Source organism: Camelina sativa, chromosome 17, assembly GCF_030686135.1.
Source record: "Camelina sativa cultivar CO46 ecotype springtype chromosome 17, ASM3068613v1".
Taxonomy (NCBI): Eukaryota; Viridiplantae; Streptophyta; class Magnoliopsida; order Brassicales; family Brassicaceae; genus Camelina; species Camelina sativa.
In genome coordinates, this window is record NC_141896.1 from 7,042,929 (window position 1) to 7,067,120 (window position 24,192).

The window sequence follows — 24,192 nt, forward strand, 5'->3', positions numbered from 1 at the left end:
GACCCCAATTGTTTTATCTTGCACAAGTAGACCCTCTGCACGTCACTGTGCTCGATAGAGAGGATCTGGATTGATTGCAAAGTCATTAGGTCTCTCTCTGTGACTCTGTCTCACTCGCTACGACAAATGGAAGAAGAAAGATTGAAAATTTCTCAGCTTTTTGTGGGTAAGTTCTCTGAATCGTTTGTAATCTTACTTCATCTTGGCACATGGTTGTAAAATTCAGACGTAGCGTAAGTGAATTCAACTTCTACAGAAACAAACAAATTATAATAATAAAAACGGTTCCTTTGAAACTCAGCATTTGCAATTTGCAGCAGCTGTTGTGCGAATGAGTCAATCGATGATTGAAAGTGAAATTTTCTAATCTATTTTGGAAAAGGACTTGTGACTTCTTTGGTTTGTTCGTATTTAGAAAATTCTTAGCTGCTGAATCAATTTTTGGAAGAGAATAACAACTAAAATTTCTCATCTGTGACTGTCACCTTTCCATTTCTAGATGGTTGTTGTTAGCTTGTGATCACTTACAAAACAAAGCAATCATTTCTACGTTTCTTTGCTATTTGCTACTACATTGCGCCTAACTGATCTTGTTTTATCTACTAAAAATGCCAAGATTTTAGCTCTTTTTTGTAGTAGTAGTAGTAGTAGATCTTCATTGAGGAGGATAGTAATAATAAATTGACTTGCTTTTTATGGCTTCATTGATGTATCAGGAGTTCGTAACCTTTCAAAAGTGATGATGATGATGATGAAGAAGATGAGTCTTCTCCGTCTCTGGTGCCCTGTTCTTCATGCTGTTGGTTATTGTTTTCTTCTAACCCGAGTTCGCTTTCCAAGTGCTTGAACCATTTCTCGATTTCATCTTCTTCAGACTCTTGAGGAGCCTTTGACTGACTCCAACTGTTCTCAGCTTGTTGGAATGAGTCTGAACCATCTATGAAACTCCACATGTCGAGATCTAACTCAAAAGGTATCTCCAGCAGCTCTGGTTTGTCTACCTCTTGTAACATCCCTGTAAAGTCGCTGTATGTTTGGATATGATCAAACGCTTGACTCATCATCTGTGTGTCATCTTCTTCTCTGCTTGAAATGTTGGAACCAGCAAAGGAAGACATAGAAGCATTAGGGGATGACTCTTGAGAGGTCTCTTCTTCGTTCAGAGAACCTTTTGAACCCGCTTCTTCGGTATTAAGGTTAGTAGTGTCCGAGCTTAATCTTTTCTTGAGATGTGTATGCCATACGTTCTTGATCTCATTGTCTGTTCTTCCTGGAAGTTTAGAAGCAATCTTTGACCACCTGTACCGAAAATGCAGGAAACCAAGTGTCAAAATTGAAACTTTCGAGTCACACAAGGTATGAACAAGAAGATAGAACACATACTTGTTCCCAAAGCTCTGGTGAAGTTTAATGATGGTTTCTTCTTCCTCTGCGCTGAAATTGCCACGTTTCACATCAGGTCTGAGGTAATTAATCCATCGTAGACGACAACTCTTGCCACACCTTAACAATCCTTCATTGTGTTTGCATGCATAGATAGAATCAGAACCAGAAGATTAGAAAATCTAAAGAAATAGGATTTTAAAGATCGCCAACTTACCAGCTTGTTTTGGGAGAGATCTCCAGTTCTCATGACCACACTTGTGAATGAAAGAGATGAGCTTTAAGTCTTCATCGTGGCTCCATGGTCCTCTCTTCACTTTGGTTTTGTCACAACATGGCGCTCTTCCTTTGCCCATTATCTCTCTCCTCTCTCCTCTCTATCTTTCTCTCTCTATCACACTTTTGAGATTCCCTTTTACCAATCTAATTGGTCTTATGTGTATTTATACATGAGAAGTGGTGTGTGATCCTGACACTGAGAAAGATGTTATAAACAAAAGACATTGACAATTGTCAAATCAGATTTGTTGAAGTTAAAAACTTGTCTATATTGTGGATGAGTACCTGGCAATATTCCATCCTTTTATAATCATATAACTTCCCAATATGCATATGTCAAAAATAAATAATTATTATTATTTGGGATATGTTACCAACTATCTCCTATATATATTAATTGGGAAATATTTTGGTCAAAAAAACTGATGTGTCAATTTGAGTTTAACTCTTACTTTACCACATTATTTATATTAATTTACCATCAAAATGATTTAATTTCTACCAATTTTTTATTAAATTATGTAAATCACAAAATCAATTTAATATAAATAACATCTTCATCACTAAAATTAATATATATGTCAAAAATTAATATATAAATAATTTAATTGGTTATTGTTATCACATATATTTTTTTATTATCTAAATCATTACGTTTGTAATTCAATATTTTATATTTAAATATCTATTTTGACAAGACTAAAAAAACGTTTGGACTTTTTACTTGATCAAATATTGACAGCTTTTTTAAGAAGACACGATAGATTTTCGCTTAAATAATTTTAAAATATTATACAAATAAAAATAACAATTAATCCTGCTTAAAGTGCATGTCTACTAACTAGTACATTATACAGTACATATATGAAACATGTTTGACACTTAAACATGGAGTCTCACGTATTTTGTTCAATGTGAAACCTATAAGAATGGCCTCTGACAATTAACTAAGTTTGTACTGCTGCAAACATGCGTAGCTTGTTAGTTATACTAGCTCATTTATAATAACTTTGAGATTTTTGACTGATAAATATGGATCATTAAGTCTCATATGAGTCAAAAACAGATTTGTAACTTTACCAACTTTTGAAAAACGGCCAAAGAAAGTTTGATAAGCGGAAACTTGATGAAATAAAACTTGACTTGTAAATGTTTATTCTTTGCACTTTAAGTTATTAATCTACCAAACAAGACGTAAGGATGTTATATATACCTTACGACTGCCATTTCTCATATCAGAAAATATATTTCAAAAATGAGTTTGTCTGGTTAGGGTTTAAGAATCGTGGAAGGATAAATAAAATCGTCTACAACCATATATTACATATACATATCATCAAATCATGCTAATAAGAGAACATTTAATTAGAAAAGTTGTACATATATAGAAGATATATTTTAGAGAAATAGATAGGCATGGGTCCTAAACTCCTTATCTCGTAACTATAACCCTTTAACATGGGTAACTTTTCTTTGTTTTCTTTGAATACAATTATCAAATTACCTTCCATTTACTTTATACACACATAACATTTTCTGACGTTCTATCTCATTCTTCTTTCTTTTTCTTCAATTAACCAATTTACATATCTCTCAATATACACTCATATTGTTAACCAAAAACTATAACATTTGTATATTTATTGTTAAATGGTGTTGACTTGTACATTTTGACTACTTTAACTTTTTTTGTTCTTTGAATACTTTAATTAACTTTAATTTACACTCAAAGGTTTTGGCCATATATAGTAATATATTAACCTAAACTCTAAAGATACAACGACACTACTAATAAATTTTAGTTACGTTCATCAATCTATAGAAACATAACCGAATCAATCACAGTTTGTTTTCACCTCCCATATATAGGGAGTTGAGTTTAAGTAATTGAGCTTCTATTTAATAGGATGATCTATATTCATAAGAGCAATACCAAACAAGATATGACGATCGAAACTCATGCTTACATTAAATGATGTGTTGAATAATTGACATCGATGCTATTTTCGCTACATAAATTTATAACTCAATTACCAGAAACAACAACAGGTTTTGTTCTCACATGCATCATGCATGTCTTGTACCTGTATAATTTTGTCTTTAAACTTAATTTATTTAACCAAAAACTTAATTAATGTTGATGGATCAATCCTGTAATCCAATCATTTGTCTTTAGTTTGTGACGAAGTTATAAATAGTATTATTTTTACGAAAACAGCATTATAGATTTACAGTGCATGCATCTTTAATAAAGTTATAATATAGGTTTCTTTTGTTTGGTGAACAACTTACGAAAAATGTTATTTTAAGTTCGAACCAATTAGGTGCATGCCACCGGATATAAATAAAAGGTTTTAGTAAACGAGGTTGAAAAAAAGTGAAAGAAAGTTGAAATATCCCAGTCGATGACGAAAAAATAAACTGGAATTTGCATGACGAAAGCACACGTGTTGCTATTGGCATGCCTTTTTTTTTCTAGTCTTCGATTTTGTTCGGCCGCCCGTTTTCTTAAGGAATAAAATACCAAATAGCAGTAACCTTTTCTTGTTGGGTTAATTAAGGTGTGACTCACTAAGCCGCGTTCAATTTCAGTGTAGTACCGCTAACCAGCAACAAGGAATCTCGAACGTTTTTATAATAATGAAATTGGTTTCTAAGGCAATATCTTACCGCAAAAGGGTAGACTAAGACATTGTAAAATTGTGGTGCACCAATGAATTCTATGTCAACTGAGTTTTGGAATAGTGGTGGGCTTAGATCTTTCTAAGAAAATGGGCAGTCTGATTTTTCCTAGCTCAGGCTGCTCAGCTAACTATTCATTCATTTTTTAATTGTTGTCTGACCACACCGTTTATATGGGGGAGATTAGATATATTGGATGCACGCATGCACCAACTATATTTTTCTCTATTGATCGCAACGTCAGTTTTTTTAATTATTATTATTTCTATAACATAGATTAAATATTACAGTTGATAGTTTAAAAGTGCTGCATATATAGAGGATGTTCTAGTTTGGTGAGATACTACTGTTTTTTGTCTATAAAATTATGTGTTTATTAATGTAAAGAGGATGGATTCGTTTGGTGAGACACTAACTAACGTCCATACGTCGGTCGTAGCAGTTATACAAGATTTTGTTTGCCTAACAAAATAGTTTTTTTTTTTTTTTTTTTTTTGCGAGAACAGGCACTACAACAAATATGTACATTGATAGCAGACGGATATAGCTCATTTTCCGTCACTGCTATGAAAGATGAGATTTTTTTTCGCTTACTTTTTAATAGCATCTTATTAACGCTATGATAGGAAAATTATGTAGCGGGAAACAAAAGTGACTTTTGTCCGCCAATACTTAGTGAAATTATTCACTTAATCGCCAAATAAAAAAAAAACCCAAAAACTCGACACACTCTCTCTCTCTCTCTCGTTACAACCTAAGCTCAACCTAAGAAGATTTCTTCTTCTAAATTCTCTGTGTGTGCTCAAATTCTTCTAAATTTCTTATCAATTCTTCAGTTTTATCGCCGTTTGTGAAAAGCCCCAATTTCGCCGTTTGTGAAAAGCCCCAATTTCGCCCTAAATCTCCATATCCATCGCAATTGATAGCTCGAATCCATTTTTGAGGCATGTCTTTCTTCTTCCTCCTAATTTCGTTATTTGTTTCGATTATTTGTGATTTCAAACAGCTTTTGATTTCGATAAGGGTCAGATTTAGTTATCTGTTTTGTTAGGGTTCGATTTATCTAGATTTATTTCGTTATCTGTTTTTTAGGGTTCGATTATTTACAGATTTTGAGAATGTGGAGTTTCGAATCCATCTGTTTTGTTAGGGTTCGATTATTTACAGATTTGACTCAAAAATAGCTTTTGGATTTGAGTATTTGCGCCTTCATAAACTGAACGATTTTTTTTTTTTCCCAAGTGTTGGTGATTGAAATGTTGGGGAACTGAAGCTTCTCATTTCTCTGTACTCACACAACAGGTTAGTATCACTCAACCAATAGTTAAACATTATTATTACACACGAATATTGGTGATTGCTATGTTTTGTCCTTTGAGTCTGATTCGTATAAATAGTGATTAGATTAGTGAGATTTTACACAGTTAGATATTGGTTTAAGAGCATCTGTATGTGTCTGAAGTAGTGCAGTATTGTCTGAATTGTTGCTTAATGTGAGCTTTGTATAATATGTATCTCTATTTTATCTATAAAGGTTAAAATTTATATTATAACATATAATGTTGGACAAGGCATGGGTGCATCTATGCAGGTAAGGAATTATATTTCATAATTAGGTTTTATTTTGGGTTTGGATACTTTAAGATGTTCTTTTAGTTATGATTTTTTTCTTTAATTATCCATTGAAGAGCTGATCCTGGTTATAAAAGTGGAGCTTGGAAATTTGTAAGGGATGTGTCTGCGGCTTTAGGTGACATAGAAATGATAATATGTCCTTGTAAAGACTGTCGTAATGTAGTACGACAGTTAAACAGTGTTGTGGTTGAGCATCTTGTAATAAGAGGGATGGATGAGGCATACAAGGTGCATAGTGATTGGTATCATCATGGAGATGTGAAGTCAGTAGATGAATTTCAAAGTAAACCAACTCAGTGGAATGAGGAAGTTTTTGAGTTATATAAAGCTGCTGAATTTTTTGATCAAGAGTTGGCTTTTAGAGGTGACTTAGCTGACCAACCTGTGGGCGACTTAAGTGAGATTGCAGAGGGTGAGGACCAACAAGAGGATGAGTTCCTTGCAAAGATCCGGGATGCTGAAACCCCACTATACCCTAGCTGTTCAAACCACAGCAAGTTATCGGCTATTGTGACTTTGTTTAGGATTAAGACACATAATGGCTGGTCGGATAAGAGCTTCAATGAACTGCTTCAGACATTGCCAAGCATGTTGCCAGATGGTAATGTCTTTCACACATCATTGTATGATGTCAAGAAATTTTTAAAGAGCTTTCATATGGGATATGAAAAGATCGACGCATGTGTTAATGATTGCTGCCTCTTCAGAAAGAAGTTAAAGAAGCTTGATAAATGTCCCAAATGTAATGCTTCACGGTGGAAGACTAATAAGCGGACTAATGAGGTAAAGAAAGGTGTCCCACAGAAAGTATTAAGATATTTTCCAATTATACCAAGGCTGAAGAGAATGTTCAGATCAGAGGACATGGCTAAGGACTTACGGTGGCATTACACTAACAAGAGCACTGATGTATTCTATTATATAAGTTCTACGTGATTAAGTTTCTGTTCTAAGTGATTAATTTTCTGTTTACGCAGGTGAATTAAAATGGGTGGAACTAAAAAGAAGGTTGGAGGGAAGAAGGGTGGAGGAAAAAGAAAGAGAAAGTCTAAGGATGATGACGAACCTGAGTTTATTTGTACTGTGGAGGCCCAACCTGTAGCAACAGAACAGCATGTGGAGGCCCAACCTGTAGCAACAGAACAGCATGTGGAGGAAGAGGAGCATCATTCCGAAGAACCACAAACTCAACAGCAACCAGAAGAACCAGTAGGAGAGTTTGTGTTGTCTGAAGAACATGAGCAGCCTGCTACGCGTAAAAGAAAACGAGGACCAACAAAGATGAAAAACCTAGCCAAGGATCCATCTGTTAGAGTGAAAGTTGATTACAATGTACTTGGAGTAGCGGTTGGTCCAGGGTCAGTCAAGTTGGCATCATATGTAGGGACATTGATGCGAGAACACATCCCTATCAACATACCTAACTGGAAGAAAGTGAGTCCAGATCTTAAAACACTTCTCTGGAGATCTGTTCAGGTAACAAGAATTTTTTTTTGTTTTTAAAAAGTCTCTCAATTGAACATGTTTACTTTTATAGTTATGGTGTGAGTGTAAGTGAATGCAGGCAAGGTTTGAGCTTGATGAAGATTGGCAAAGGATATCTGTGATTCACCAGATGGGACATTTGTGGCGATCACACAAGTCTGTCACGGTGAAGGCTATAAATTTGGCTGCAAATAACCAAGAGAGGATGAATTTGAGACCACCAAATATTGGTCCTGTTGATTGGCAAAAATTTGTCAAACTCAAAACTAGTGCTGCATTTAAGGTAATTACTTGTGATTATAATTGTTTAGTAGTTGATTGGTGATTAGTAATTAACATGTTTCATTATTAGGCCGTGAGTGAGAAATATAAAGCAAAAAGAAAGAATCAGATACCTCACACCACTAGTCGTAAAGGGATCAGCAGACTAACAGAAGAAATGGCAAGCATATATACTACAACTATGTTGTTTATTATTATACATAGTGCTTGTACTGTTACTGAAATTTTGTTTTCTGGAACAGAAAGCTGAAAGTGAAGATCCTTCCAGCGTGACAAGACTAGATGTTTGGATCAAGTCTCGCACCAAAAAGGATGGTACACCAGTAGATACGAATGCAGCTGATTTGATTGTAAGTCTGAATAGAGTTGTACACCAGTAAATAGTGTGTTATCGACTAGTAAAACCTGAAACTGTCTTTATGTTTTTCAGCAAAAAGCAGCTGAAATTGGTGGAAGTGATGCTCCAGCATTTTTAACAAATCCAGATGAAGATCACCTCGCCAAGCTTTTAGGACCTGACAATTCTGGTAGGCTGAGGGCAATGGGTAGAGGCATGAGTAAGACCAAATTAGCTTGTTTACAAATGCAGAGCAAGTGTATGGCTGAAATGGAAGAGCGGCAAGTAAAATTAGTAAAACAGGTCAATGCCTTGGAAAGTGAACTTGGCAGAATCAAGAATCAGGTTAGATACTTAAGAGTTCTCTACTATTCATCAGCCAGTTAGAGTAATATAAATTGATGTTATTTTTGTTTATGTTACAGAGACCAGAAGCTGAAATGGATGAAAACTCAGCTGCAAGAGTAACATATTCTTACTTCTTTTCATATCAGCTAAGTGATTCTTCTTAGTGTCGTCTATGATTCTTAGTTGCTCATGAAATTGTTGCAGAGTGTAAACAAAAGAGCACATCCTAAGTGTGTGTTTGTTGATTGGTCTGACATTGATGAAAATGTTGGTGAGGGTCGGATTCTTTCTTCTGATCCGGATGACATAGTGAATGACTGTCGTCTTGGCCCTTATGATCTCAAAGTGTTAGTTGAAGCTGCATATAAACCAGATGCATTTCTATGGAGACCTGCACAAAAGATCTTTCATATGAAAGAAGCTGTTGGACATATAATCGCATGGCCAACTGATAAGTGTAGACTGGTAGACAACAACATCCAAATGGAAGACATTGCCCCTATGGTATTTATAATTTCTAGCAATGTGTTAGCAATGTATTACCCCTGTCTATAATGCTAATTAATTATATTGGATTTGTTTACTGATTGTGTTTAACAGGGTATACAAGGAAACAAATGTAAACTATTGGATTTGTCTAAGGGTGACGTCATTGTTGCTGAGGGGCGTTGGGAGACACAAGAACCAAGTGCGTTGGTTAACGGAATTCCTCTTGGACCAAAAGCAGTTAAAGTATTTGTGGATTCAGTAAAGCAGCCTGATACATCACTATGGAGACCTACAGCTGAAATGTCATTTCTTGAGGACTGTTTGATGGCTTACGTATCTTGGCCCCTGAGTAAGGTTGATTTTGAAAATCCCTCAACTCCAACTGGTCAGAATGCTACATCACATGCTTCTTTGTCTGCATCAAAGGCCAAGTCTGCAGCCACAGCTTCTAAGTCTGCTACAGAGTCCAAAACTTCAGCAACAGCTTCAAAGGCTGCATCGCAGGCCAAATCTGCATCTATGTCTTCTAAGTCTGCATCTGGTTCTGAGTCTCCTGTTGATGATGCAACGGGTCCAATATCACCAATAAAGAATACTTTACCATCACAGTCTCCTCTCAGGAAGTCTCCAGTAAGTGTTTTCATATGTTATGAAGTTGTTTTTGTTAATTATATGATGACTGATGGTTTATATTGTAAACATGGCAGCGCATTAATAAAGTTATTTCCAAGGAGAATAAGAAGTGCAAGTTGATGGATTTAACTGAAAAGAATAGGGTTGTGGCTGAAGGACGATGGGGAACAAATGATCCAGAACATAAGGTTCACTTTACTCGCTTGGGTTCTAATGCAGTTAAAGTGTGGATAGATGTTGTGAAGGTGAAAAATGTAAAAGTTTGGAGGCCATCCGATGAAATAGAGATTATTGAAGATGCACTTAGCTCCTGCATTGCTTGGCCAGAGAACAAGGTCATTATGTCTTAAACTGATGGTTTTATTGTGTAATGTTAAGTACTTGAGATTGCTTGTTTATTTTGGATGTTCTTGAGACTTTGATGGTAAACTGATGTTCTTGAGACTTTTGTTATGTATTTTGGATCTGAGACGTTTATTAATCAGATTTTATGAGATTTTATAAAACAGGTTATGTGTGCTATAATCACATATCAGAAAATGCTATAAAAGTACAGGTAAACGTTATGATAAAAGAATATACCATAGCACAGTAAACAAGATAAAACAGCATTTCGCAACAGCTATATTAGATATGTATAACATAGCACGAAAAATTAAATATTGTATAAATTTTTGCAAAATTATAATCTTGATAATACAGCAGTTTATTAGAGCTATGCTATAAAACTATAACATAGCACGAAAAAACAAATGTTGTATAAATTTTTTCAAAATTATGATCTTGATAATATAGCAATTTCTTAAAGCTATGTTATATTTTTATAACATAGCATACGTAATAAGTGCTATTGTATATGGGGTACATATAATAACAGTGCCCTAAAACAGCGCTCATGAAAACGCTATCAAAGACCTATGATAGCGTTTTTCTCTGGTTAACAATGTGCATATTTGTTGTAGTGAGGAGAGATAAATATTTTCTTGCCCAATGTACCATAAATTTTTCAGAAACGCATAGATTACTCACTAAGTCATTCAACGTAACAATGGTCTAATAGAACAAGTTAAAAGTGTGTGTTCACATCAGAAACCAACTACAAACTAATTAAATGATAAATTATAGGCAATTTGAAATTTTAATAATACGCAAAGAATGCATGCACGCATTGTTTGATATATTTTGGCACGTCGCATTCAGTCTTATAACTTTAAAATATTTTAAGAAATATATATATATATATATATATATATATATATTACAAATTTACAAGTTACACAAAACTGTAGTTGATTGTAATGGATGTGCATTTTCATGTTTTGGATTTTCTGAGTTTATAAATGACAACTTACAACTCAACAATAAATATGTAATGATGATACATATTATACATCTAGCAAGTGATTAATTCAGGATCTCTTAACAAAGTACTCTCTCCGTTTCAAAGTATAAGATGTTTTAGGCAAAACACGCAGATTAAGAACTTTTTACTTTTAAAAAGTTCAACCAATCAAAAACAATACTGCATAATATAAAATACTAAACTAATCTAAAAGTTGCATTGAAATTTGAAAGCATCCTATATTATGAAACAAAAAACTTCTCCAAAACATCCTATATTTTGAAACGGAGGGAGTATAAATTTATAATTGGATTATGTGTCATGTCTTCCTTAGTTAATTATATATGATTGAACAAAAATATAGTACATGATGAAGATGATTAAAATTACCTAATCATCACATGAAGATGTTCTATAACTTGAACACAAAATGATGGAACAATTATAAAGTAACCCCAATAGGGGAACCTAATCTTAGAAGATATATACCCCTTTGTTTCACAAAGAGTGTCATTTTAACACATTTCACACAGATTAAGAAAAGCTTGAATTATACATATTTGCCCTTATTTATTAAGTGATTAATGATCAAAATTTAATGAAAATAGCTTTAGGTTTAGGGGTAAAAAATAAAATTTAGCATTAAAAAACTCATTAGAAATGTAAAATGACATTCTTTGTGAAACAAAAATTTTTCTCCAGAATGACACTCTTTGTGAAACAGAGGGAGTATATAAAAATAAATATTTTAAAGTTATAGGAGGTAGCTGATAGAAAATTTTACTTAATAGTGATATTTTTTGTCATGAGTCATGACTACCTAACTAATCACTCGTAAGGTCCAAACTGAGGAATCATAATTTTTTTATATCATTAATTCATAAACGCATAGATTAAGTACATGGTGGATTAAGAAAAAGAGAAACGTTCACATTACGTGTGCATGACGCACCGTTTACTTAAGAAGTATCCATTAATTACTATCTTTTGTTTTAATCCTGTTAACTAATTTTTTTAAACTAACACATTTATATAAATCTAGCTAACATTTGGAATCAAACTATTTTATTTGTGCGCGAATGGTATATATTTTGAATTATAATTTCATTCGATATCAGAAAAATAGACTTGGAGAAAAAATGTAATAAATAAATTATCTTAAATAAATAATTATATCAAATACATTAAGTTGCTTACAAATGTAAAGTTGCTTACAAATGTAAAGTTGCTTACAAATGTAATAAAGTTGCTACTGTATCAAAAGAGTATTGGTATAAGGTTATAAAAAATCTAGAATTTTTATTTTAATTTTAAATCTATTTTTGTTTGGCACTTTTGTAAATTAATTTATTAATATTTGACGCATTAAATAGTATCTCAAGATAATAAAACACACGTTGTGCGGGTTAAATAATAATAATTTGCACCCACTTAAACAGAGAAATGCTTTGTCATAATTATTTAAATATGGTGTAATGCAAAAGAAAAGCACTAAGATATGCTTGCTGTATGGGCCTTTTCAGTAAATATGGTGTAATGCAAAAAAAAGAACATTTGCTGAATACAATGAAGTTTTTTTTGTAGTTCTACATATGTATACTATATGGGCTTAAGATATGCTTGCTGTATGGGCCTTTTCAGTAATCTTTCTGCTGTCTCGTGTGATGGCCAACTCTAAACCGGCCCTCGAGAACTATAAGTGGTTTCAGGCGATGTTAACTAATAGTGGTGGCGACGCTGAATGCGACTGACGGTTGTGATTTGTGATAAATAATAATAATACAAGCAGTACTGATTAATCAATCATTTATATACTACTTTGATTAATCTCTTATATACTAGTACATGAAAAGCTAAAATATGAATAATACTCCTGGTTACGTTTTTTTTTTTTTTTGTCAACCTCACCTTAAACTAAAAAAAAACTCCTCGATTGGTTACCCAAGCTGGAGGGAAATTGTTTACAAAAGATGTTTCTGATAAAAGCACTCTAGAAGATCGAGCTAAGCAATCAGCCTTCATATTGGACGTCCTGGGGATCTTGATCAGGGAAAAGGGACGCAAGGAAGCACTAAGCACTTGGAACTCCTCAAGAAGCATTGAGAAAATCGGCCACTCCTCCGGAGCTTGCACCATCGCTAATAACTCTGCAGAATCCGTCTCGAATCTTCGGCAATCAATTCCTCTAGAACGAATACACTCCATCGCCCATAGTAAAGCTTCTAGCTCTGAATGAAGTGGGGAAACACTGCGACATTGACACCTGGCACCCATTACCAAGGTCTGATGTTCACTCCTAGTTACGTTATCCCTGGTTCATAATATTTGATATTAAAAAATATAATAAGACTAACACCTGTCTAACAATTTTACAAATACATAGCTATATTTATCAGTTACCTGTTTAACAACCTTTAAACATTTAGTACTCTGTTAAGTTGATGAGACAAGTATTTTCTAGTATATCTTTTTCCTTTTGTTTGATAACTTAAAAGGTTTAAGACATTCTTAATTGTACATTTGGCCACAGACTGCTAGCAACTTATTGTGCATTGCAAGCAAATATAACAAATAAATATTGAAAAAGTTAGTTGGTGGTGGTGTAAAATCTGATCTCAGACTGCTGCAACTTCCTTTATGGCCTCGGAATTTAAGGTTTTCAGATGCATTTTTTAAACAATTAAAGTTAACTTTCTTAAAATATTATCATAGCATATAAAAGGTGAATGCCATTAAATTTTCGTATTAAAAACCCTTACCGATCTCGCATTAAAATGCATTCAAATCCCAAGACCAGTTTCGCTACCATTAATAAATATATGTCCAATTTAATTCCTACTATTATTATATGGGTCTCCCTATATACATTTAGGGCTAGCCGTCTTAGTTAGGAGTACCTTCCATAAATTGATTTCTGCTAGGAAAAAAAGGGACTAAATTAATTTATAAGTTATTTGGTGAAATACTTTATTTGTTCCAACCAACTACTCCAAATGAATTAATCTTTTTAAAGAAAAAAAAAAAGATAATTAGAAACAAAATACGTATTAAATATTTTTAACATGCGTAACATATTGAAAAATCAAGCACCTATAATGTGCAGCTATAGAAGGTCCCTTCTTAAGGAAAACTGATACTGCTAGAATTAATACTAGTAAAAGGAAAGGTATGTGCATGTAGTTTGAACAGTCTCTGTGTGTATGTTGAAAATTAAAGAGCTTTTAATTTGTGCTGGTGTCGTGAGAATATCGTCCGTGAGCATCATCACTTCCTCACCTTTTACTTGTATTAAAGAAAAAAAGAAAATTCAGATTTATCGTAACGTTTTCAACGTTATTATTTAAAGCTCTTCAATGCATACACTTTCCTCCTTTCCCCTAGAAATTCCATTTAACTAGTTGTCCCACTCCCACCAATATACATACACATTTTTTGTAATTTTATTTTGATGAAATCGCAAAGATCTCATATACTTATGCATTTGGTCGCAGAGTAATATTAGCACTTAGATTTCGTTTTTTTTTTCCTTTTATCATCAATGACAGTAAATAGACCTATGTGTTGTTTCTACCAATGTAAAGAAGGACCGTCATTAATTCCGTTTGCTTGCTGAGCACATTTTCCGGTAAATAAAAAAATAAAAAGAAGAAGAGAAGAGAAAGCAAATACACTAGCTAGTACATATTTTAAGGAGTACTTTTATTAAGCTCCATATGGAATACAAATGATACGTGCCTAATTATTGTGTCAAACAAAAGAACGGTTTAAACAAAACTAAAAATCAAAAGTTCGATAATTTGGATTAGTTGGACGAGCGGAAAAGTTCGTTGCCACCTCCGACGGCAAACCACGTCATACATGGGCACGAGCTCGTGTAATAATCTAACCTTTCTCTTTAAATTTAAATATCAATTAGTAGTAGTTTGCGTTGGTGTCAAAATATAACTAAAAAATAGTAGTATATATTAATTATTTCTTCCATTTCGCAATTACTAGTAGTTTTGGTAAATTTCATACAAATTCAAAGAACACAAGTTAATGATTTAAATTAAATGAAAAGTAGCTTTCAAGTTAGCTAAAACAATCACGTTAAAAATAAAACGTTAATTTTTGTAGAATAGACAAAATATACACATAAATGATAGTAGCTTTCTATATTCTAAAAATGACAACACAACAATGTAAACTTTTTTTTTTCTAACGCCTTACAACAGTTACTAAATTTAATGTATTTTCTAAATTTAACGTATATATATATATCAAATGATACTTATGAAGATAGTTTATTAAAATTAAAAGAAAATATAAATACTTTAAAATAAAAAGTACTTAAAATCTTTAACTCCAAATTATAAAATGTTCAGGTTTAAACAAAAAAATAAAACCCGAATAGAGATATGACGTGAAGTTCTAGTAAATCTTATCGAAGAATAAGAATTCGTAACAAGATTTCATGCAGAAGAGTCAAAACTCTAAACTTGAAACCATCCATTTAACTTTTGTAAACTTAAATTATTAATTTCTACTAAAGTATAAACAAAATGGTAGATTAACTTAATTTCAAAAGAGTTAGTCTATTCTGATGAAAACATATCTTTATAAAACTATTTCATTGTATTTCAACACCAATTCACCATAGTTGAATATAGGTATGCAACAACAAAAAGAATATAGGTAGGGAAGGTTGATATTATCAGGGACTCTGTGAATATATTAGTAATGTATGTATAATTTGAAACCTTTGGTTATAATAAGATTTCGAAAAGTCAAGAAATATTAAAATAGGCTATATAGATTGGTCATGACTTATTATTATGACTATACTAATGATGGCTTACTCAAAATATAACATTCGTACCACCAATACCTACTTCATTTAAATATCTTTGACGTGCCCAATACAAAAGAGGACGAACTGCATTAAATACGTAATTCATCAATGCGTAATTAATTGGAAGTTTGAAAGTATTCCATAAAAACGTTTTGAATAAGTACATGATTACAACTTACAAGTGTACGTAGAGAAGAGTTAGGAGGGGCAAAACATGTAATTTAATTGAAATAGAGAAGCTGAATCTACTTGTAGTTTTTGTTTTAATTTTCTTTCTTCGCATTTATTACACTTCGTGTCTGCTTCCTCCTTGAATTCCTCCATCCACACATTTTTCTTGGCCTTTTGGCAAAATAAAGTTCTAAGGTAATTTTTTTTTACCAAGAACTTGTAAAGTTTGAGTTTATAGATGAAATAACAAGAAAAGAGAGTTTGATCTATAAAGTACAGAACTATACAACCTTTGAAATGGCCAACAGACTATAATGAATGCTATATATAGTAGCATTATGGGTTTGATGGTTTCTACCTTACCTAGCCTTCCCCACTAAGGCATGAATGGTTTCAATCCCCAATTTCTAAATGTAGGATTTGAAAAAAGAAAAATGAAATGATTCTACAATTGGAAAACAAAAAAAATCATATTTTACAGAATACAAAAATTAACATGAAATTAAATAACTTATTTAACAGTAGTACAACATTAATAAAGTTTTGCATGCAAAACTAAATGTTAAAATTACTATCATAGAATTTTGTAGAATAATAAATGAAACAAAATCAATTGGCTATAAATTTACTATAACCGTCCTCTCATTAAACACATGAGACTCTTTTTTTGTTTCTTAATAATTTGGCCCCATCTATATAACTCTCTCTGCCTAACCAGAGAGACCCCATTACTGACCTCCCTCTCTATCTCTCTCTCTTTGCTTTTGCTCTCTCTCACACTTTCTCTGCTTTTCTGGTATGACTGCTGACGTGAGCTCTCTCGTACGGACACTGACTAGGTACAAAGACGATCGAACGGCGGCAAAAGATTCCACCGGACCGAGATCAACGGTTGCGCTCATGACACGCGATCTCCTCGGAGGCAGCAGTTGTGGGGGACGAGGCGAAGGAGGAGACGATAAGTCCCTGGAGCTTGACCTTGACCTCCATGTCCCTAACGGTTGGGAAAAACGTCTCGACTTAAAGGTATTTTCTCTTCCTTGTTTCTTGTGATTATTTTGTTTTCCCGAGAAAATCTTGAAAGTAAGAAACAGAACGAAACAGAGACACTCTGTTTCGAAAAAAGAAACGATTTTTTTTCAGGTGGGTTGATAACATTGTGAATTTTTTGAACAGTCAGGGAAAATTTATCTGCAACAATGCAATCGAACAAGCTCGTCTTCATCGACTCATCAGACAGTTCCGAGGTTTCAAGATTTAAATTTCCCGCCGACCCCCGGTAAATCTCCGGCGAAACCATTGTTAAGCCTCTTCGACGACGACGCAAGCCTGGAACTGAAGCTAGTCCCTTCTTCTCTCTCTTCTCCTCCTCCTCCGTCTCTCTCGTATCTATCGAGTGTTTGTACGCTCGACAAAGTGAAATCGGCTTTGGAGCGGGTGGAGAATAATAATGTAAAGAAACGCCAATCGCCAGAAGAAGACAGCGTTTGCGATCAAACCGCTTCGGACGCGGCGTCTCAGGTGGCGGCTGGGTGTCCAGAGTGTTTATCGTACGTTTTAGTGGCCAAGAACAATCCGAAATGCCCGAGGTGTCACTCGTTTGTTCCTTTGCCTGCCATGAAGAAGCCTAAGATTGATCTCAACATATCGATTTGAAAAAAAAAACTCTGGGTGGGTGTAACAATTGAATGGTTCTTATATTTTAGGTTCGATTTCTGTAAATGATAGATTTAATCAGAGGGTTTCATTGGAAAGAAATTGAATGCAAAAATAGGAAGATATGAGGTTTTTTTTTTTTTTTGGTCTATATTGTTCTGTATTGGATTTTCTGATAAATATTTTTATCTTATTTTAAAAAGATACTCTAAAGTCTAAAGTAAAGACTAAAGAGGTAACCAAAAAAAAGTTTTAGTCTAATAGATGAGTACAATTATTTTGGTCAATACTTTTAATTACATTTATTCAACTACTTCTAATTAGTCCGCAATCCCAGTGCTTCTCTTTGTCTAAGGAGATAACTTAAAGTCACGGTTTAGTTCGAAAATAAGTTGCAGAAATTTGTAAGTTACTTTATTATTATATAGTAGTATATATAAAGAGGTAGCAGAGATGGTGATGTAACCATTTGATTAAAGACACTTCTTAAAATTAACAAATATGAACGTTTGCATTGCATACACGTTGCACTTCAAAATAGTCCTAGTTTCGGTTCGGTTTATTTGTCCAGGACTACTTTAAAATGCGACGTGTGTGCAATGCAAACGTTCATATTTGTTAATTTTGGGAAGTATCTTTAGTCAACTGGTTACAACACCACTTCTGCGACCGATCTCACTGGAGTTTGACTTCACTAAATCACATTACCCCGCGTAGTAGAGGTTGGCTATGAATCGGGTCTTGTCGATTCAATGATGAAAAAAAAAAACTATCTGTTTCGAAATATCAGTATAAGTCACATATACATAAGTTACATGACACTTAATTAATTAGTTAAGATTTTGTTCCTAGTGAGGTTAAGTGAATAAGTGGCAAGTATGACGCATTTACTGCCAGGCCAGGCATAGACTGTAAAGTCTGTAAATACAGAAAAATAAAAACTGACGAATAAATATGAATTTAAATGGGAAAAACTAGTCATTAATTTTTTGCTGACGTAACTTCACTTTCATAACTTAACATGATACCAATTACCAAAAAAAACTTCACTTCCATAGGGCAACGATGCATGTTATTGTTCATCAGTTCATGCTCACGCAGATACATACTACTACTACTACTCTACTTATATGTAAAAACATTTACCATCAGTCCAATTTAATTTGTAACGGGTTTCAGTTTTAATTTATTTTTAAGTGCATTAAGACAGCAATAAAATATAATATATCATTGTATGTTCTAGACATAATTTAATTGAAAAAGTAATACTATATAAGTATATATATATTGATAAAATTAATTACAACAGTATAATAAATGTATACATTAATATTTGGACCTAAATTAACTTCGTAAAATAACCTTTACATCAAAAACATTCCTGATGGAGTACGGTATGCTATACGCTTTGGTTGGTATTTGTCTTTATCAAGTTATTAAAAGCTCTAGTGTATTTATGAGTCTACTGTTACAAACTTTAGTTGAAGTGTCAATACATGATTTTATATCACAGCATTATTTGAATTAAATAAACATTTAAAACTAAAGATTATTGGCAACAAAGTTTAATACTATACAAAAAAAAACATATTAATAGCATGCATTCAATACAAACAAAAATTGCATATTTTCTTCTTTTTTAATGTATGCAAATTTATTTAGTTTTATGAATTAATAACACGTCTATAGATGATATAAACGATTCTTATCATAAATAAATTTGATAACTCATATCCAAAAAATAAGTTCCGAATAGTGATATAACTAACAAAAACATCTCTATATAGAAGTTTTGTTATTATTCAAACAATAAAACTGCATCGCACTTGCGCATGTTTCTCTTCGGAGTCATAGATGAACTTTTTGGTAGAGTAGTATTGTATATTTTTGGACATAAATTATCGAGAAAATCATGCTAGTGAAAACAAAACCAGTTAATTGGATGGCGACCTTTACTAACAAATACCAGTTAATGCTCTTAAAAACATTTTTGAGTTAGTTTTAAAAAATCTTTTAGGAAAAGTCTAAAATCTTTTTTTTTTTTTTTTTTTGTAAATGGAAAGTCTAAAATCTTCAAGTCAGCGTCTTACATTAAATTATGCTGGCACTTAGTATTGCTTCAAAGGCAATCCCGAAAAGGGAGAAATACCATTTCTGATTGTAAATAATAGTAATATTCAAACGTCATTATATTGCACGTCAATAGTTATTAAATAAAAGGGTCATGGAAACAGCGAAAATTCAACTTCCCTAATTATGCAATTTTTGATAGTATACCTCAAAGCATTTTTGTATCCAAAATTGCTTTCATTTTCTCAGATTCCCTTTTTTTTGTTTTCACATTATTTGTCAGCCCGTAACGATTCTATAGTCCCCCACTCTCTCCGTCTTTAATGACTCCTCAGCCTTCTCTTATAATACCACTATGTTTAAGGATAAATGACGTTAGCTTTCTTGGATTTCACTAAGTTAGCTTACAGATCTTTTTAAAAAGTTATCTTACATAGTAATTTAGGCCCATCTAGAAGTTAACATTACTATAACCACCTCAGGCCCAATACGATGTTAATTTGTGTGAGCTTTGTTGAAAAGTTTCATCATCTAAATTACACTTCTTTGTTGTTGTTACTGATGATTCAATGAGACTACCGAGAAAATAATCATAACATTTTTTTTCTTTTCGGTATGTCAATTTTATAAAGTTATTATAAATAGTCAGTTACTTACACACATATATGCAAATGATATACAAAGTTGTGGTAACATCATTCTTCTAATATTTTATAAGTATTTATTTAATAAGTATACATATTACATAGAGACACTAACTGATTCTTGATCTAGTGGTGTTTCCCTAAAACCCTCTAAATATTATAGTTTCTAATATCTTTAGTTCGAGGGATCATATGTAGAAGAAATTAAAGCAAACATGGTCTCAGCTATAAATTTATCGAAAAATTTCACCTAAAAAAAAAGAAAAAAAAAACATATATACAGAAGTTAGTATTTTAAAATTTTAAATAAGTGTAAGCATATACTACAAAAGTTGGTGTACGGATTTAAGGTTGCCAGCTGCAAACTCATGCTTTGTTGTTTTTATTTATGTACCTTATTTTACTTTACGCGAACTTGTTAGCTGTTAATTTAGTTTCCCCAACTTCGTACGAAGTGAAGCACACATGTGCCACAGATTTGCCAAATCAACCTCTAAAGGCTTTCAGCAAATAATTGACAGTCACATCACTAGTCGTGCTACTTCTTTTTTATTTTGTAGATCTCAATAATCCGGAGTAAAATAGTTCAACACCGTACCATTCATCTCGAAAACATTATTACAGATATATGTATATATATATGCATTAAGAGATAGTATATGATAATTTGTAACCGATAATGCTATATACTAGATACTAACCGCGGAAAACCGCAGGCTGAACATTTTTTTAATAAAAATTTGTAATAATTTAATTTATTATAATGTGATTTATAATAGTTTATGATTAAAAATTTGGTTTGCTTATATTATAATTTTTGTGTTTAAAATATATTTATTGAAAACCTGTCAATAAAACATTTGTATGTAATGAATAAAATTGTTTAAACCTTTGTTAACTAAAGACAATCCTTACTAACATGTAAAAAAGAGCAACTAAATATAGCTAGTAAAAGTTTTAAAAAGTCTCTTTGAATAATTTTAACATGTGTCTTCCTTTTCTTGTTTTTAATAATTTTAACTTTTGGTGGAAATTTTTTTTGATAAAATTTGTAGCTGTATATTTTATTCGATTTAGTTTTTAAAATCTTACCTGCTAATTTTTTTAAGTACGAATTAGTTTTGATTCTAATAGATTTTTTTCTACTAGTCTACAATTTACTTTATTTGATGTGTACCCGATTTTTATTTTTAGTTAATTTTATTTAATTAATTAATTAATTAATCTTAATTAAGTTTTTAATGGCAATTGAATGTAATTTTTACATATTTTAAGGTTTGTTTCATATTTGTACTTCTAAATTAATATAGTAGGACTAGTATAATCCATTTTCTAAATTGTTCTTTATATTTACCAAAACATTATCACCATGAATCCTTGTAACAGTAATGTATTTTCATAGCTTTAATTCTTTGTACGAGCTTTGGTTTGGCTATTACAATTTTGAAGATACAATGCTTATATTTTATTTCCTTCATATAATTGTAGACATGTATATAAATATGCATATCGTAATCGTTTTTATAACTTGAATAATTATATTAAACACACACAAAGAAAACCGTATGTGTATATATCATGTTTTCTTTTTGTTGGTTATATTACAAATAATTTTGTTTTTTTGTAATTTTGGTCGAATGTCTTCGACTGGACCACCTGTAGTATATATACAAAACGATTAACGATCAACCGTTATCATAGCTACCATCGTTGTAATACTTTTTGTCAATATATAAAAATTTCAATGCAAATATACTAATATATAGTAAGACAAAAGAATTTTTAATTTTGCTGAATGATTTATCAAGATACACAATAACTGTATATGAGAATTTGTTCTAATAAGTAGTAGTGGATTAGATCCACTCAATTAATGTAGTGATATGTACTATATGTACATTACTAGTATTAATTTAGAACTTTCGGTGTCACTGTGTCAGATAGCCTTAATTAAGGTTAGGTCATATAGAAAGGGGAAACAAAATTGAAACATGTAAATGAAAGTTAAAAGTTTGACCTAAACTTAATATACGCTTGCTTATATGCAACTAATAAAAACCTCTTATCGACAATTTCTTGCTGGTCTTTTATTAGCTTTTACAAAGCTATAAAAAAAAAAAAAAGTATGCGCCAAAAAATCAGAGTGCATGTCGACTGTGCAATTATCTAAAATATAGTATTAAGTATATATCTTTATATATTTAAATATCAAATGGATCCTTGGACGTTTTATCTGATGGATCCGTACGGTGCACACAACTCCATACTTTATTTGAAATGACGAAACTAACCCGGTGCTTGTCTATAGATTACCATTTTCGGGAACTTTAATATCTTCCGTTTTTTTCGTTTGTGGTGGATGCAGAACATATCCTTCGTAGTTCGTAGTATGTATCACTTGATCAGTAGTATTAAACTAATGACACAAATCAACTGTTCAGATTCCCATTTTATTTTTTGTTTCTGTAAGCTCAATTGTTTGTTACATAGTTGAAATCGAATTTTGTAGTCCTAAGTTTGCGGTGGTCGAAATCCATAAATGTACCAACCCGTACGTATCTTGGTAGCACACTTATGACTTGTATAAACCAAAACGTGCAATTCCGAAATTGAGCTAATCTGATTCATAAACCAGAAGGTACATGTAACGTGTGGGACGCACGTTTCTTTCGTCTTCTCTGTTTTAATTTTACGCTTTTTATATTGGCGGCCAAAACCCCTCACAAAGGCGTTTCAATTTCTGTGTTTTCAGATTATATCATTTGATTTTATTTATACTAAAATTATGTTTCTTAATCGGCTAAAACAAAGATTAACGTGAGCAAAGTATATATATTTACAAAATCGAAATATAGAAAACGGAAACTTGAAAAAAAAAAAAAAAAAAAAAAAACAGAGAAAATATCAAATCGCCGAATTTGGATTATTCATGTTCAAAAGCTAGCTACTCTGTAGTTTCAAGTATCAACTCATCATCACCAGCAAGCAAAGAAGCGACGAGATCCTGTATATTCTCACCGGACTCTTCGAATCCTCCTAACCGGAGCGTCTCCACCACGCGCTCAAATACGATGACGTGGCAAGGGATATGAAGAACTCCTTTCTGAGCGTAACCGTATTCTTGAGCTGACCGGTTAAGCAAACCGACGAAGACCGGATGGTTCATAAGCTCTGCGCTCACAACGAACCTCTCCATCTCTTCCCCGACGTAGACAGGCACGTGACCGGCGGGGACGGTGTTGACTCTTCTCGCCGGACATATCGACCACGGAGGCGGCGCGTGGATACGGTGATGACCTCGGCGGTTACGGAAGGAGGAAGTTGAACGACGGATGGAGAACTCGGAAGATGAGTCGGCGACTCTAGAGAGACGGCGGATGAGATGCTTCATTTTGACTCCGGCGGTTTAAAGTATAATGAGAGATAAAATTTCAAAACGAGAGAGAGAGAGAGAGAGAGTGAGAAAGAGGTTGCTTAGTAGTAGTAATATATATATAGAGAGAGACAAGAACATGTAAAGATTATGACGAGAACATAGAGGAGAGGGTACATAAGCAAGTACTTGCCAGGTACAACCTCCGAGAAACTTACTTTTTATTTTAGCTATTACAATTTTAAAATAGAGAGTACAATTCTACGTACGTAAAACAAAAAACGTATTGTTAAATGGACTTATAAAATTATCAAGTGAAATAAATTTGTCCTAATTAATTTGCCATTAACATAGTGATGATGAGTTGATGATAAACCTATCTCTATTAAACATTTATTAATATCTTATTTTTCGTGGTGTATATTGATATTAGCTAATAAACGGAGCTAGTGGAGTTAAAACCAATCAATCGAGATAGTCCGTGATTTTGATTAAAATCAGAATAGAGTATGATTAACAAGTTGTTCTTACATCATTAAGGTCAAAGATGAA

The 24,192-nt window shown here is 32.7% G+C and overlaps 4 protein-coding genes across 5 annotated transcripts; 2 read left to right on the forward strand and 2 right to left on the reverse strand.

Moving 5' to 3' along the window:
- Positions 1-438: 438 nt before the first annotated feature.
- MYB58 (myb domain protein 58) lies at positions 439-1,937 on the reverse strand. Its single transcript, XM_010478458.3, has 3 exons — positions 1,601-1,937; positions 1,384-1,513; positions 439-1,299 (listed from the first exon to the last, which is right to left on the reverse strand). Exons 1-3 carry the CDS (start codon positions 1,737-1,739, stop codon positions 702-704), a joined length of 867 nt encoding a protein of 288 aa, XP_010476760.1. The 5' UTR covers positions 1,740-1,937; the 3' UTR covers positions 439-701.
- A 2,982-nt stretch (positions 1,938-4,919) lies between these two features.
- Positions 4,920-10,059, forward strand: LOC147923378 (uncharacterized). 2 transcript variants are annotated; one of them, XM_087497304.1, is made up of 11 exons: positions 4,920-5,288; positions 5,587-5,646; positions 6,957-7,455; positions 7,544-7,747; positions 7,817-7,906; positions 7,989-8,096; positions 8,177-8,428; positions 8,509-8,547; positions 8,636-8,935; positions 9,032-9,550; positions 9,628-10,059. In XM_087497304.1, exons 3-11 carry the CDS (start codon positions 6,967-6,969, stop codon positions 9,901-9,903), a joined length of 2,277 nt encoding a protein of 758 aa, XP_087353430.1. In that variant the 5' UTR covers positions 4,920-5,288; positions 5,587-5,646; positions 6,957-6,966; the 3' UTR covers positions 9,904-10,059. The 2 variants fall into 2 exon arrangements, with proteins under 2 accessions (XP_087353430.1, XP_087353431.1); XM_087497305.1 differs by lacking the exon at positions 5,587-5,646 and having other exon boundaries at positions 5,005-5,288.
- Positions 10,060-16,579: 6,520 nt separating this feature from the next.
- LOC104755971 (uncharacterized) lies at positions 16,580-17,802 on the forward strand. Its single transcript, XM_010478459.3, has 2 exons — positions 16,580-16,923; positions 17,074-17,802. The coding sequence occupies exons 1-2, from the start codon at positions 16,696-16,698 to the stop codon at positions 17,551-17,553; spliced, it is 708 nt and encodes a 235-aa protein (XP_010476761.1). The 5' UTR covers positions 16,580-16,695; the 3' UTR covers positions 17,554-17,802.
- Positions 17,803-23,055: 5,253 nt separating this feature from the next.
- On the reverse strand, positions 23,056-23,875 carry LOC104759249 (auxin-responsive protein SAUR41). Its single transcript, XM_019239549.2, has one exon. The coding sequence runs from the start codon at positions 23,656-23,658 to the stop codon at positions 23,212-23,214; it is 447 nt and encodes a 148-aa protein (XP_019095094.1). The 5' UTR covers positions 23,659-23,875; the 3' UTR covers positions 23,056-23,211.
- Between the last annotated feature and the right edge of the window lie 317 nt (positions 23,876-24,192).

Bases quoted from the DNA above. Each gene is read 5' to 3' on its own strand.
- LOC147923378 (XM_087497304.1), top strand. From the start codon at position 6,967: ATGGGTGGAACTAAAAAGAAGGTTGGAGGGAAGAAGGGTGGAGGAAAA. The intron at 8,097-8,176 runs GTAAGTCTGAAT...TATGTTTTTCAG, and splicing joins CGAATGCAGCTGATTTGATT to CAAAAAGCAGCTGAAATTGG. The intron at 8,936-9,031 runs GTATTTATAATT...TGTGTTTAACAG, and splicing joins TGGAAGACATTGCCCCTATG to GGTATACAAGGAAACAAATG.
- LOC104759249 (XM_019239549.2), bottom strand. From the start codon at position 23,658: ATGAAGCATCTCATCCGCCGTCTCTCTAGAGTCGCCGACTCATCTTCC.
- LOC104755971 (XM_010478459.3), top strand. From the start codon at position 16,696: ATGACTGCTGACGTGAGCTCTCTCGTACGGACACTGACTAGGTACAAA. The intron at 16,924-17,073 runs GTATTTTCTCTT...TTTTTTGAACAG, and splicing joins AAAAACGTCTCGACTTAAAG to TCAGGGAAAATTTATCTGCA.
- MYB58 (XM_010478458.3), bottom strand. From the start codon at position 1,739: ATGGGCAAAGGAAGAGCGCCATGTTGTGACAAAACCAAAGTGAAGAGA. The intron at 1,514-1,600 runs GTAAGTTGGCGA...AACACAATGAAG, and splicing joins ATCTCTCCCAAAACAAGCTG to GATTGTTAAGGTGTGGCAAG. The intron at 1,300-1,383 runs GTATGTGTTCTA...TTTTCGGTACAG, and splicing joins CACCAGAGCTTTGGGAACAA to GTGGTCAAAGATTGCTTCTA.